This window comes from Danio aesculapii, chromosome 5 (genome assembly GCF_903798145.1).
Source record: "Danio aesculapii chromosome 5, fDanAes4.1, whole genome shotgun sequence".
Classification (NCBI taxonomy): domain Eukaryota; kingdom Metazoa; phylum Chordata; class Actinopteri; order Cypriniformes; family Danionidae; genus Danio; species Danio aesculapii.
In genome coordinates, this window is record NC_079439.1 from 72,112,176 (window position 1) to 72,129,639 (window position 17,464).

Here is a 17,464-nt window from a genome sequence, read left to right on the forward strand (position 1 = left end):
TTATTTATTTATTTTTGTTGTATTTTTCTTCTTGTTTTATTTATTTATTTGTGTTATTTTATTTTGTTTTTTGTTCTGTTGTGTTTTGTTCTGTTTTTTTTTTTTTTTTTATTGAAATTTTCACATTTTATTTAAATTAATTTCTTTCTTTCTTTTTTTATTTGTTTATTTGTTGTTTTATTGAATATTGCTTAATTTAAATGAAATTTTTGTTGTATTTTACTTCTTGTTTTATTTATTTATTTGTGTTATTTTATTTTGTTCTTTTATGTTCTGTTCTGTTTTGTTTTTTATTTTATTTTTATTTAATTTTAAAATTTTATTTAAATGCTTTTGTTTTTTATTTATTTGTTTATTTATTGTTTTATTTATTTATTTTTGTTGTAGTTTACTTCTTGTTTTATTAATTAATTAATTTATTTATTCATTATTTGTGTTATCTACTTATTTTAGTTTAGTTTAGTTTTTATTTTACTTAAATTTTTATTTAATTTTAAATGCAATATTTATAATTACTATATTTTATTTATTTATTTATTTAGTTTTATTTAACTTTTTTCTGTTCTGTTTTTATTTTATTTTTATTTAATATAAATTATTTAGTTAAACATTTTATTTATTTATTTATTCATTTATTTATTTATTTATTTTTGCTTACTATGGATGTCTTCTCAACATTCTTCAAAATATTTAATCTTGTGTTGAACATTAAAACAAATCAATTAACAATACGGTTTTGAGAGCGAGTGCATGTTTGATTTTGCATGAATGATTTCTTTAATATACTGTCTCACATCTTACAACTATGATGAATTAATAATCTCCATTTCTTTACAGTTTGGTCTTGGCTGTGAGCTGTGTCTTATTCTAACCAAGGTCAAGGTTTGAGTAAGTTAGTGCATACGTTGGGGAATTTGTCTATTATTGGTCACTATGCATGCAGATTTTTGCTATGTGCTCTGAATAATAATGCACAATAAGATTATTTTCCATAGCAGGATATTAATATATCTTTAAACTGATAGACATCCATTGAATACTGACAGCTCATCTGAATATTTATAAATATAAGCAGTTATCAGCAATGATTCATATTTCCTTTTGAGCAAATCTGCTACAAATGTTTAAAAATACAGCCAAAGCAGACATCACGTTTAGCAGTACATGCATATTCTTAACCCAATTATGCTTAATAAATCAACAATTCAGATGCACGTATATCTGACAAAATAACATGTTATTGTTGGATACATAAATTATCCAAAACAATATTTAGTTGTGTGCCTTAATAATAATAATAATAATAATAATAATAATAATAATAATAATAATAATAATAATAATAATAAAATAACAATAAAAATAATAATAATAATAAATAAATAAATAAATTAATACAAAAAAGTAAAAACAAAATAAAATTATGTAAATAAAAAATAAAATAAAAAATAAATAAATAAATAAATAAATAAACAACGATACAAAAAAATAAATTAATTAACAACACTAAATAAATAAATAAATAAATATGTTCAAAAAAATGAAAACAAAATAAAGAAAATGAATGAATAAATGAAGGAGTAAATAAATAAATAAATAAACAACATTAAATAAATAAATATGTACACAAATTTTAAACAAAATAAAGAAGTCAATGAATGAATGAATTAATTAATTAATAAATTAATGAACGAATAAAATAAATAAATAAATAAATAAAAATAATAATACATGAATAATTAAATAAATATATATACATTAATAAAATAAATAATAAGGATGTAAAAAATAAAAAATAAATGAACGAATGAATAACTAAAAAAATTATAAAATAAAATAATATTAATAATAAATACATAAATAAATAAATAAATAAATAAATAAATAAAGATGTAAACCAAAAAATATACATATATATATATATATATATATATATATATATATATATACATATATATATATATATATATATATATATATATTTATATATATAATAAAATAAAAATAAGAATAAATACAATACTGTATACAGTGTCACTTTCTATTAAACGCAGGCTTAATATGAACAGTAAGTCTGTTTTAAATTATTTATAATCAATCATAACAAGTATGTAAATGTATCTATAGAGACGAACAACAACAGACCTTATACTGTTTTGTAACGACAGTTATAGCAACATTTATAATAGTGTTATTATTTATTAGTGATGCAATTAGTTTTTTAATGTACATATTCATATCACATTATACACTGATTTATAAGTATTAATTAGTTGGTCATGATTGTTCATCAATTAATTTTCCTTCGGTTAAGTCCCTTTATTCATTAGGGGTCACTGCAGCGGAATGAGGCGCCAACTGTTCCAGTAGTGGATGCCATTCCAGTACTGGGAAACACCAATACACACTCATTCACACATACACTCACTCATACACTACAGCCAATTTAGTTAATCAATTCCCCTACAGCACATGTGTTTGGATTGTGGGGGAAACCGGAGCACCCGGATGAAACCCACGCCAACACAGGGAGAACATGCACACTTCACACAGAAACCTTCTTGCTGTGAGGGGACAGTGCTAACCACTGAGCCACCGTGCCACCCTAAACGAAAATAAGTCAATATTACAACATTAATACAAGCTAATTGTACTTGACCTTGATTGTAAGTGACCTAAAATTTACAAGTGCAAATCGTTATGAGGATTTTTTCAAGTAAACCATATTGTAATGGGTCATTTCTATTTTATTTTATTTTACTTACACTGTTTTTGCCCAGCTTGTAAACACATTAACCTACTTTCTGTCTTTTTTAAAGCATGTGTGATATGTGGCAGAAACACATGTCTTTTCTACAGACTTAAGTGCATCCAGACCGAGCAAACATTTCCATACAGTAATGGAGTAAGAAATATAAAGCAAATTCAGAAGCTTTTCTGACCCTTTTGTGTCCTCATGTCATGCAGCAGAAGGAAAAGTGCTATAATCTGTATTTGTAATGACATAAGAGGATAATACATCATGTTTCCAGATGTTATAATACTCTTCTTGAGTGTTTAATGATTTATTAAACATGGCAAGCAGCATAAAAAATTTAGTTACATACATATATAATCAAGTTTTGATGTCACTACTGGGAAATGATCTGATTTATTAATGAAATCTGGTAAACACTGTGTGTTTTCATTGCTGGGTTACTGGTTCATATGTAAGCCACTGTTCTGTTGATTTGTCATATAATAATATCATTAAAATAATATTCATTAATCCCACTACACCCTACTGAAAAATCCCACTGTAGGGTTCTGAATCTGTGACTACCTATAATAAATAAATAAATAAATAAATAAATAGATAGATAAATAAATTAATAAATAAATAAATACAAATTAAATAAAGAAATAAATAATTAAATAAATAATAAAGATGTACAAAAAATTTAAAACAAAATAAAATAAAGTAAATGAATGAATGAATAAATAAAATAATAATAGTAATAAATTAATTATTATTAATATTAATATTAATAATAATAATAATAATAATAATAATAATAATAATAGATACACAAATAGATAAATAATAATAATAAGAATAATAAGAATAATAATAAAAATAAATACACAAATAGATAAATAATAATTATAATAACAATAATAATAAGAAGAAGAATAATATTAATAAATACACAAATAGATAAATAATAATGATAATAACAACAACAATAATAATAATAATAATAATATTAATAATAATAATAAATAGATAAATAATAATAATAATAATAATAATAATAATAATAATAATAATAATAATAATAATAATAATAAATAGATTAATAAATAAATAATACAAAAAAGTAAAAGCAAAATAAAATGTGAATAAATAAACAACAATAAATAATTATTTATTAATTAACAACATCAAATGAATAAATAAATATGTAAAAAATGAAAACAAAATAAAATAAAGTAAATAAATAAATGAATGAATGAGTAAATGAATGAATGAACGAATGAATAAATAAATAAATAAACAACATTAATTCAACAAATATATAAACAACATTAATTAAAGAAACAAATTAACAACATTAAATAAACAAATAAATAACTAAATATGTACAAAAATTTAAAACAAAATAAAATAAAGTAAATTAATGAATGAATAAATAAAAATTTATAATAAATAAATAATTAAATAAATAATCCATCCATCCATCCATCCATCCATCCATTCATTTATAATAATTAATTAATTAATAATTCATTCATTCATTCATTTTCTTGTCGGCTTAGTCCTTTTATTAATCCGGGGTCGCCACAGCGGAATGAACCACCAACTTATCCAGCACATGTTTTATGCAACATAAAGGATGCCCTTCCAGCCGCAACCCATCTCTGGAAAACACCCATACACACTCATTCACACACATACACTACGGACAATTTAGCCTTCCCAATTTACCTGTACCGCATGTCTTTGGACTGTGGGGGAAACCGGAGCACCCGGAGGAAACCCACACGAACGCCACTGCGTTGCCCTAATTAATTAATTAATTAATTAATTAATTAATACAAAAAAGCAAAAACTAAATAAAATAAATTAATAAATAAACAATTAATTAATTAATGCTAAACTTTTATGAAATAAGTACTGCTATATTTCAAGTGTCAAATTTTTATTAATATTTGCCTGTATAATATAATCATTTAAAAGGTTCTGCTGGATATTTTCACAGCACAAATGACCTCAGTTTACACAACAAGAAATCCATGTGCCACGATTAAAAAAGAATAACAATACACCGGTTGACCCAGATCATACAGTAAACCCAGGTACACTGTAAAAAGCGAATCTACAGACTTTGAGCAAATGCGTTTGAATAAATATTTCTCCAGTTTTTATCATATTTTCATTAATATCATTGAATAATAAGTGTAAGACAATCTGATGGGTATAGGATAAAGATGTCAGGACACTGTGATTAATTATTCTGGGTTATTTCAATAAGCTGTCAGCATACTGGTGTGTATGTAAACTTGCTAATTGAGTGAAAGGCTAGAAACAATAATGTTAATAATGACGTCTTTAAAATCATCCACACAGAAACACAGAAGCAGAGTTGAGCTCAACAGCCAAGATGCCTTTGCATAGGAAACATTTATCTTTATTTCCAGCCACTGAAATGGTTTTCTGGCTTTGACAGAGCCGTTGCAGTGTTTAGATCACGGCTGACACACAACACTGATGAGTTAATAAAGATGAAGTGTTTTTATGTTCATCAGAAGAACTGCTCACCATCTAACGCAAGCAAATCTGACAGCAGCAAGTGGACATGAAAGTGTCGTGTAGTAGGCTATCAATTAATTTCAATTTATATTAAACTAGAGGCCTTCATACACTGAAAAAAAAATATTCAAAGATGATTCCTTGCATTTACTCATATTTTTTTTACGTTAAGTGGTTGTAAACAATTTATTTGGGCTGAATTTAAACAAACAAATTAAGTTGAACATTGCTCAATTTAATTTGTTTGTTTAAATTCAACAACAAAATGCAACAGTTTTGCATGCAACACTGTTTTCAGTGTAGAAACAAAATCACTCTGAAGTCAGGCCAGAACAAATACCTATGTATATATATCCAATATATCTACACTGTAAAGAAATATAATGTTGAAAATTCAGCTCTACACTGTCTGACAAAAGTCTTGTCGTTGATCTCAGTTGTAAGAACAACAAATAATATCTTGACTTCTAGTTGGAAAAGTGTCAGAAGGTGGATTTCTCTGATAAATCATCTGTTGATCTGCATCTCAATCATCACACATACTGCAGAAGACCTACTGGAACCTGTATGGACCCAAGATTCTCACAGAAATCAGTCAAGTTTGGTGAGGGAGAAATTATGGTTTGGGGTTACATTCAGCATGGGGGTGTGCGAGAGATCTGCAGAGTGGATGATCAACATCAACAGCCTGAGGTATCAAGACATTTGTGCTGCCCATTACATTACAAACCACAGGAGAGGGTGAATTCTTCAGCAGGATAGCGCTCCTTCTCATACTTCAGCCTCCACATCAAAGCTCCTGAAAGCAGAGAAGGTCAAGGTGCTCCAGGATTGGCCAGCCCAGTCACCAGACATGAACATTATTGAGCATGTCTGGGGTAAGATGAAGGAGGAGGCATTGAAGATGAATCCAAAGAATCTTGATGAACTCTTTGCTATTCCAGATGACTTTATTAATCAGTGATTTGAGTCATTGCAGAGATGTATGGATGCAGTCCTCCAAGCTCATGATGGAGTCAGACACAATATTCATTCTGTTTCCACTGCAGCATGACCACATATTCTATACTGGACATTATTGAAGGTTCAGTGACCAGACTTTTGTCTAAGCAAAGTCAGACCTTACTGTCCTAATGAAATCATTCAAAATCAAGGCATGATCAGATTTTATTGTGCTCAAACATGTGTAATCTAGAGGCCTTTGCCTTTCATATAAGCCACTTCTGATACCAAATGATCAACTAGAAGTCAAGTTATTATTTGTTCTTCCTAAAATAATGTATAAGAAATATTGTATAGAGGAATAAGGGTGTAAAATAACAAAAAACACACTGGCAGTTTATTACAAGGGTTTTGTTGTGTAATACACCACACCAACCCAGACAATATAGCACTTTAAACTATATAAAATGGTCATAAAAATCAATTTTTTAAATCTATAATGCATGATTATAAGCTGTCATGGCTTTGCAATAAAAAAATGGATATAAGGGAAGTCAATGGGGCAAAAACAGCCTCCAACACAACGAAAGGGGAGTCAGTTTGAACAGTACACAAGGGTTGAGACACCCTGATAATAATAAACCCAAACTGACCTGAAGGTCATCTGAAAGACCTGACCCAGGATCAGCTGCTGGCTCTTGTTGTTGTATCCGTGCAGCATCTCGCTGAAGAGTGTGTTGTTGAAGCGCGAGTCTTGTTTTGGACATTTGGGTCCTTCACAGTGATCGGCCAACAGAAGACAAGAGCGACCGTCAGCCGCCAGCTTATATTCCTGCACACACCTGACACACACGCACACACGCACACACACACAAATTTTGTATGATTTATTATTTACAGTTTTAATTAGTTTCATATATATATATATCCCATTATTTAAGTTGAATACAGATGAATTGCAACAAACTGTGGTGAAATCAGGAAATTCAAAATGATAGAGACATATTTTTTTTTCACATAAACAAGTACCATTTGAAATTTAGACACTAGGGGCTCTATTTTAATGATCTAGACACAAAGTCTAAAGCACATGATGCATTAAGAGTGTGTCTGAATCCACTTTTGCTATTTTAAGGATTGATAAATCCGCTCTGCGCCCCGGCGCATGGTCTAACAGGGTTGTGCTTATTCTCTTAATGAGTTCTGGGTGTATTTTGAGAATAACGTGCATTAAACCAATCAGAGTCTCATCTCCCATTCCCTTTAAAAGTCGGTTGGATCGTGTCATGGTGCATTTGCTATTTACATGGTGACTTTATAAGTGTTAAAACTGAACTCTTCACTAGTGAGAAAACAGTTAAACAGAGCATCTGCAGCGCGAGGATAAAGAACGAGCCTCCTTCATTCAGCCTCTTTACTTTCTCTTTACTTTTTCTCTTTACTTTACTCCTTTACTTTGGTGGAGTAAGGAAACGGTGGAAACTCACTCCACTGAACACATCCATTAGCCTACATATTTAATTTCCTTTGTTAAGCACAAAGATTTGTCTCTAAACTATTTATAAATTCAGTTCTAATCTCCAGCAAAGGAATAAATGAACAATAATAATGAAGTGTGGTCAAAAAACTGAGTTATATCCAAACACACGTCCTGTTCTTATGCTCCATATGGTGATGCAGACGTCTCCAAAACCCCACAGGTGGACAAATCTAAACTTGTGTTTATTAAAACAAATATAAATCTGCATACAATCAATAATACTGCCAATAATAATAACATTATACAGATGCAGATTGTCATGAATGAACTGAAAAAGCCCCCCGAGATGAAGAAGGCATGGAGGCAGTGGTGTTTATATTCATGTAGAAAATAATAATGTTTGTATCATTTTAATCCTTTAATTGTTTTTATCTGTAAAGATATTTGTGTGTTGCTGTTCATCATGTGTGTATTCAGCAATGTGTGAGTGTTTGGACCTGCATATGCGCATAACTATTGCGCTCTGCACTGGACTTTAGAGCAGCTTTTAGTTGGTCAAAAGTTCTGCTATTTTAGTTCCTCAAAATAGCAACGCACCAACAACGTGCCTCAACACACCTCCTTTATAGACCAGCACACCCATGAGTCCACAAAGTGACGCAAATGGATTTGCTGTTTAAACAACGCGAAACGTGAAAATTAGGGTTGTGCTGGTCTGAAAATAGCAACAAATCGTGCCATACACATCTTGCACCTTATTGCGCCAAGTGTATGATAGAGCCCTAAATGTTTTTAGCTGATATTATTATTATTCATTCATTCATTCATTCATTTTCTTTTCAGCTTAGTCCCTTTATTAATCTGGGGTCGCCACAGTGGAATGAACCACCAACTTATCCAGCATGTTTTTACACAGTGGATGCCCTTCCAGCTGCAACCCATCACTAGGAAAATTATTACTATTATCATTATTATTATTTATTTTTCAGTAAAACAACAATATTGTTAACATTATTACATACTAATTATAATTCAAAATATCAGTATTTTTATGTCAGTATATATATATATATATATATATGAAATGTAATTCATTACTATGGTTTAAATCTCCATTTTCTGACTGAAATTTCCAAAATCATTCTAATAAGGAGACTCATTCATTCATTCAGTCATTTTCTTTTCGGCTCAGTCCCTTTATTAATCTGGGGTCGCCACAGGGGAATGAACCGCCAACTTATCCAGCACATGTTTTATGCGGCAGATGCCCTTCCAGCTGCAACCCATCACTGGGAAACATCCAAACACACTCATTCACACACATATACTATGGACAATTAAGCTTACCCAATTCAATATAGCGCATGTGTTTGGACTTACGGGGGAAACCGGAGCAACCCACGCCAACATACAACATACATACAAACAAACTCCACACAGAAATGCCAACTGACCCGGGGCTCGAGGCAGCGACCTTCTTGCTGTGAGGGGGTTGTGCTACCCACTGCGCCACCGTGCCAACATTATTATTATCATCTTCTTTGAAAATGTTGCATCATTTTACACATCTTTTATCTTCAATGCTTTGTAACATTATTAATATAATCACAGTCTGATCTTAATAATTCATCCTGAATTGCATGTGCTCGTGATATGTGTGTATGTGCTTTGGATGTGACTGTATCACTCATGCAGCATGTGCTTTTTCTCTCACCCGCAGAACATGAGCACATTGCTGGATGTTGGGTCTTCAGGAAGAGGAACGAGCTGCTGAAGACAGAGCTGCTCACAGCCTCCATTAAATCCGTCAGTACAGTCGGTTCCCAGAGAGTAATCATAGCAGCCCGAGCCATCCTTCATGGGTCTCAGCCCGTCTGGACACTGATGAGAGAGACGGACACACAGATCAGCATCTGGACTTGATGCAGTTTCCAGGTAACAGCAGCAGATCTCCCAGCGGGACGTTATTATGTGATGTACAAAGCCGTTTCTCAGCAAGGAAAGTGTGTTAATGAGGGTTGCCAAGGCAGCGCCATACAATTCTGAAGGAGAGGAACAGCTTCAATAAGACACCATTAAACAGACATGTTGAACTGACCAGCCCACATATTCACAAGGTGGAGGACACCAGAATGGACTGGCAGGTTCCTGAAGAATATGTGCATGTGTAGAATAGCACACAGTAGTTGTCAGTTTTGGACAGAACTTATTAGGCGGCTGTGACATGCTGATCAATCAACTTTGTCAGTAAAACTTAATAGACCATAAATTGGTAAGACTTTACACATAAAGAAAAAAGTTTTGATTTTGTAATAAAACAAAAACAAACAAAGTAAAGCAAAAACAATAACAAAAAACAAAACAAAACAATTAAAAACACAAAATAAAACAAAAGCTAAAAGCACAAAACAAAACAAAAACCACAAAACAAAACAAAACAAAGCAAAACCCCCACAAAACTAGGCAACCCCCCCCCAAAAAAAAAATCACAAAAAAACAAAACAGAAAATCAAAACAAAACAAAAACCACAAAAACAGCCAAAAAAGTAAATAAATAAATAAAAATAAAAAAACACACAAACTAGGCAAAAAAACAAACAAAAAAAAAAACACAAAACAAAACCCACAAAAAAACCAGAACCAAAAAATGCAGAAAACAAAAACAAAGACAAAACAAAACTAGGCAAAACAAAAACAACAACAACAAAAAAAACTAAACACAAACAAAATACATGAAACAAAACAAAACAAAGACAAAACAAAACAAAAACTACAAAAACTACAAAAACTACAAAAAACTAACAAAAAACAACAAAACAACAAAACAAAACAAAACAAAACAAAACAAAACAAAACAAAACAAAACAAAACAAAACAAAACAAAACAAAACAAAACAAAAACCACAAAACAAAAACCACAAAACAAAACAAAACAAAACAAAACAAAACAAAACAAAACAAAACAAAACAAAACAAAACAAAACAAAACAAAACAAAACAAAACTAAACAAAACTAAAACAACAAAACAAAACAAAACAAAACAAAAACCACAAAACAAAACAAAGCAAAACCCCCACAATACTAGGCAAAAACCGCCCCAAAAATCACAAAAAACAAAACAGAAAATCAAAACAAAACAAAAAACACAAAAACAGCCAAAAAATAAATAAATAAAATACATTTTAAACATAAAAAACACAGACTAGGCAAAAAAAAAAAAAAAGAACCAAAAAAAAAAAGCAGAAAACAACAACAAAAACAAAGACAAAACAAAACTAGGCAAAACAAAAACAACAACAACAAAAAAAAACACAAACAAAATACATGAAACAAAACAAAACAAGCAAAACAAAACAAAAACTACAAAAATAATAAAAAAATTAAATAAAATAAAAAACAAAAACAAAAACAACAAAAAACAAGACAAAAACAACAAAAACAACAAAAACAACAAAAACAAACAAAACAAAACAAAACAAAACAAAACAAAACAAAACAAAACAAAACAAAACAAAACAAAACAAAACAAAACAAAACAAAACAAAACAAAACCAACAAAAACAAAACAAAACAAAACAAAACAAAAACAACAAAAACAAAACAAAACAAAACAAAACAAAACAAAAACAACAAAAACAAAACAAAACAAAACAAAACAAAACAAAACAAAACAAAACAAAACAAAACAAAACAAAACAAAACAAACCAAAACAAAACAAAACAAAACAAAACAAAACAAAAACAACAAAAACAACAAAAACAAAACAAACCAACTAAAACAAAACAAAACAAGCAAAACAAAAACAGCAAAAACAAACAAAATGAACAAAACAAAACAAAACAAAAACAACAAAAACAAAAAAAGCTAAACAAAATTAGGCAAAACAAAAACACAAGCAAAAAACAAAACAAAACAAGCAAAAAAACATTAAAAAAAAAAAAAAAAAAAAAACCAATACAAAAGCAAACAGGAGCAAAAACATAAAACAAAACCTTCCTTTTTGTGTATAGTTTGGGCAGTGTATATTTCCATTGACTTATATAGATAGTTTGGGGCATGTTTAAACGAGGTGTGTCCCAAATCATATATTTATGCACTAAATATTGCGAGTTTTCCCAGTAAAACACAATCCTAATGCTCAATTCTGAAGCTGCATGGACACAATTTTAACATTTATAAAGAATATTTATTTGGGTTTGGGTTTTATCTAGGCACGGATATCTTACAATACTTCAAAAACAGAGGAACAAACTACATGTAAATCACATCACCTGATCTCCTAAAGCCGTTGACTATGAGTAAGTGTCTCAGTTCACTGCCGTTCTTCATAAGCAATTTCTCTTTTATAAATCTTGGTGTGTTTAATCTTTGTCCGGGGACTCCCTGGACTATTATAGTACTTATATATCTGTAGTGAGTGAGCGTTTTACTATTACAAGACACTGATGCGGAGACTGATATCTAGTGCAAGATATTTGAATAAGATGACAATCAGCTACACGCGCTCGACAGGTTTCACATTTATTCCATATGTATCACACATGTCTGGAAATGTCTGCAAAGATCATATATTTCATATCTGCTGATGATAAGACAATACAGACGTGCTGCTTTGAGTTCAGCATTAATGACTGCACATATTCATATCAATGTATTTACATCTGTAGCAAGAACTATTTAATCAGCCTCTGAAATGGCAATTGCAATCTGGCAGCATAACGATCACAATCTGTGAAGAAGTTGCACTGCTCTACACAAGAGGATGAAATACTATGAGACAGTATGATAACACTATCAGAGATGCAGCTGTTCAGCTGTGATGAGAGGATGGTCAGTCCCATGGATAAAACTACACCTCTCAAAATAAATGTATAAAAAGACCGCCTGTCTGTCCGGCCATTCATTCATTCTTTCATTCATTCATCCATGCACACATGAATGAATGAATTAATTAATTCAGTCATCCATCCATTTTTTCTAAACATTCATTCACAAATTCATTCATTCATTCATTCATTCATTCATTCATTCATTCATTCATTCATTCATTCATTCATTCAATAATCCATTCATATATTCATCCATCCATGTATCCATTAAATTCATTAATCCATTTATTCATTCAATAAATTCATTCATCCATTTGTTTATTCATTCAATCATTCATTAATTCATTCACAAATTCATTAATCCATTTGTTCATTCATTCATTCATTCATTCATTCAATAATCCGTCCATTTATTCATCCATCCATGTATCCATTAAATTAATTAATCCATTTATTCATTCACTAAATTCATTCATCCATTTGTTTATTCATTCAGTCAATCATTATTGCACACATTCATTCATTAATCCATCAATTCATTTATTAATCCATACATTTATACATTCATTCATTCATTCATCCATCCATCCATCTCTCCATCATCCATTAAATGCATTAATTCATACATTCATTAAATTAATTCATCCATTTGTTGATTCATTCATTCATTCATTCATACATTTATTAAATTAATTCATCCGTTCATTCACCCACCCACCCACCCACTCACTCACTCACTCACTCACTCACTCACTCACTCACTCATTCATTCATTCATTTGTTCATTAATTCATTCATTCATTCGTGAACACATTCATTTATTTATTCATTGTTTCATTTATCCATCTATCCATTTAATTCATTCCTAAATTGATTGATTGATTCACTCATTCATTCAATTATCCATTCGTTTATTCATAAATCAATTCATTCATTCATTCATTCATCTCTCTATCCATCTATCCATTAAATTAATTCATTCATACATTTATTAAATTCATTAATTCATTCGTTCGTTCGTTCATTCATTAATTAATTAATTCGTTCATTCATCCCTCCCCCCATCCATCCATCCATCCATCCCTCCATCCATTAATTAAATGTATTGTTTATTCATTCATCCAGCCATACATTTGGTTAATTGTTTGTTTTTTCATCCATTCATCCATTAATCCATCCCGCCAGCAATTCATTTATTCATTCATTCATTAAATACATTTATACATCTATCATTGCACCCATCCATTCATTTGTTTGTTCCTCCATCCGTCTGTCTGTCTGTCCCTCCCTCCCTCCGTCCATCCATTCATTCATTCATTACTAAGAAAATCCAGTGTGAAATAATTAGAAATGTATACTTTGTGTTTGTGTGCTTCATTTGCAAACAAAGAATCTGCTCAAAATCTGCATGAATGAACGTCTAAAAGAGCTAAAAATGTCTTTACCGTCCACGCTACTCACATATCCTTCAACCTTTTCTGATTGTGTTTGTAACGTGACGTTGGGCACCTTTTGTAAAGCTGTTTCAGAGCAATAAATACTGCTTTAAAAAGAGCTACACAAATAGACTACAACCTTTTAAGCAAACATCTTAAATCTTCTAAACATTTATAGCTCTTTTAGACATTCATTCATGCAGATTTTGAGCAGATTCTTTGTTTGCCAGTTTCTATATGTACCACTATTTCTAGACTAATATGTCAGACTGTGAGGTCAGGTGTGATGGAGGATAAAGAAACTCAAAGAGTGAGGCTGAATGAATGAATAAATTCAAAGACAACAACAACAACGTCAAGCAAAATATAAAAGAACAGCGCTTCAAAGCTGGAAAATAAGCTGAGCATTAATGGATGATTATTTTAACGGTGTGCTAGGAGTGGGTCGAGGGAGCGAGCGCACTCAATCATTTACAGCATATGAAAATAAAGTCTGAGACGTTCCTCGTATTGACCTGTAAACAGATCAGTCAAAGGACAGCATCAGGCTGTAATACCATATTCATCACAGTCATGTTTATAGATGCAGCACCTCCAACAGTCTGTCAGAAGCTCAGACTAATACATTTTTCACAATCCTCAAAATTCACAACACAACACAGCTCAAAACAACAAAGTGTTTACTTCTCTTTTATAAGAATACTTGATTTCAAGGTATTCTCAAACTAAAAGCATGGATTAAACTAAAATCACAGGCTCTTCGAATCCTTTAACCATTAAAATAACCACAGAAACATGCTAGATATAACATTCAGTAGTGATATTTCAAAACCTAAAGGGAAGGTTTGCCCAAAAATGAGCATTTGCTGTTAATTTACTCACCCTCTGATCATCCAAGATGACTTTATTTCTTTAGTAGAACATTACAGAAGATTTTGAGCTGAATTTGTGGTATGGTGATTAAAAATAAACATACAAATGAGTCAAATCAAATATTCATGGCCCCTGATGAGACACTGTGGTCTTGTAAAGCAAAACCAAAGCTCTGTGTAAGAAATTGAACTTTATTTACAATATTATTAGCTTTAATACACAACCTGGTATTGCATACAACATTACATATCAGCGCATGTGTGAATGTAGTCTGACTTTAGTCCGTCACTTATGATGTAATGATCTAAGAACTTAACCACCAATAGATATCATATTATACAAGAGTTCACACTTAGCTCACGATTTATAGATAGCTTGTTTGGCGTGCTGTCCCGAGAGAGAGCCCTGAGCTCAAGGGATCCTTGAGCCCAGGGCTCCCTCCTTTCACAGGGCGAGGGGAGATTGAGCTCAGGTCGATCTGAAACTCCCTCGCTGCTGAGGCCAAGGTGAACTTCCTGAGAGTAAGACATTAGAAAAAAGATTTACGCTTATTTTATCAATAATATAGAGCACATTTGGATGGTGGGAGGAAACCGGGGAACCCGGGGGAAACCCACGTGGACACAGGGAGAACAATCCGCACAGAAATACCAGATGGCCCAGTGAAGACCCAACGCCATTGGTATTCTTGCTGTGGGGCAACAGTGCTAGTCACTGGGCCACTGTGCCGCCCATTCTGGATAAAGGTGGAAGAAGGGGAGAAGGGGGATTTCTTCCAGACAAAGATAGTTGTAGAGAGGAAATGAGGATATATATAGTGACTTGGGATCCTTTGATTGGAGGATCATGATTAGCTAATGTGGATCAGCTGGGTCAATCATGAGCACATGCTCCTCTTGAAATTATATAAATATATATATATATATATATATATATATATATATATATATATATATATATATATATATATATATATATATATATATATTAACTGTATATATAGTACTGTGCAAAAGTCTTAGTCCCCAGAGTTACATTCGTTGTTTTAGTGAGGATAGAATGACATTATATTTGACTTCTCATTCTCTTTATTAAAATACAGTCATAAAATACAGGTTCTAGTTGGTTTCTAGTTGGTTTCTAATTGTTTAAGACATTAAAAAAAAAAGAGTTTGAGGAAGATGGAAGAATGAATGAAAAATATTGGATCAAAAAATATAATATTGATCAACTAGAAGTCAAGTTATTATTTGCTCTTCCTAAAACTTGAATAAGCAACAAGACTTTTCTCAGGTTGAGTAATTCACCCAAAAGCAATGATCCTGTGCTTGCTTCATGCTATTTAGATTTGTGCAATAGTCTTAGACCCCCAAAACTGGTGGTGGCTTCTTGCACAGACTGTATATAATCACATTGCACAGCCATACATTTAAAACACTCAGAGTTCTCTTCTGAAAGACTGCTGCTCTCCATCAGATCAGACAAATGAAGGAGTTCAGACTCTCTGTTTACTCTCATTAGTCAATCTAATCACCTCCAGGTTTTTAATCAGACGCTCTGCAATTAAGCGTCTGCCTTCCTCTTAATGAACGTGTGTCCCTCATTATTAAGAGCTGGAATTACACGCGTGACCTAATAAAGCTGTTCTGACTGATGTCTGAACTGTGAGTCAATGGTGAACACAGATTTTCAATAGTGCGTAATAGACAGCACTAACAGCATCAGCTGCAGAATGAGTGTGCTAATCTGTTTCATAATGCATTTCTGGACTGTCGCTTCAAAAAGGAGCTTCGCAAGTCACTAAACAGGACATTATATAGACCATTTTGAGGGATGTAAACAATAACAATGGTCCTAACGTATTTCCTGTTTTACATGTTTTAATTATCATAGCTTACGAGAATCCCAAAATATTGATGTATAATGTTATGACAACCGTTTTTAAGTTATGTTTCAATTGACTTTTGTGACAGTTGTGAAATAGTTTGACAACAAGCAGGAAATGTTCATGGGCCAGTGCCATCATCTCATTGAAATGGTCAATAATAAAGTACATTACTGGTCAATGGCAAGTAATTATTCATGTAAACAGATTCATTCAGTCAAATTGGGCTGGGACTCGAACCAGCGACCTTCTTGCTGTGAGGCGACAGTGTTAACCACTAAGCTACCGTGCCACATCATTAATTCATTTTGCTGTCTGAGTATTCAAATGCCTTATAAAGCAAAATAAAATGATTGACATCTCTAAGTATTCTTAAAGCAGACTTCATCAAAGGGCGACTCGGCACTTCTGATGTCCAGGGCCCCATTTCAGAAAGGGAGGATAAGTGAAAACTCAGAGTTTGTTAACCCTGAAATGAGAGAAACTCTGAGTTATCCGTTTTAAAATGGCAGGTTTGTCAAACTCGGGAAGCAGGGTTAGTTAAGTCTGTTTCTGAAAGAGAGGTAACTTTAACTCGGAGTCAGTTACTGTGGTAACTTACTCTGTGAACCGAACCAGGTTTTATTCTCTAACTCAGAGTTTCTGTTGGTCTCCTCCCCTTTTTTAATGATAAAGCGGTATTTCTCGCCTTAGCCTTTCTGTAACACGGGGAGTGACAGAGACA

The 17,464-nt window shown here is 31.5% G+C and overlaps 1 protein-coding gene across 1 annotated transcript in view; it reads right to left on the reverse strand.

The window, feature by feature from the left end:
- Positions 1 to 17,464, reverse strand: part of LOC130228738 (astrotactin-2-like) — a 544,402-nt gene that overhangs the window by 167,876 nt on the left and 359,062 nt on the right. The window contains exons 8-9 of the mRNA XM_056457174.1: positions 9,430 to 9,596; positions 6,889 to 7,077 (exon numbers count right to left, since the gene is read on the reverse strand). Coding sequence (XP_056313149.1) covers positions 6,889 to 7,077; positions 9,430 to 9,596 — 356 coding nt within the window. The remainder of the gene's footprint in view (positions 1 to 6,888; positions 7,078 to 9,429; positions 9,597 to 17,464) is intronic.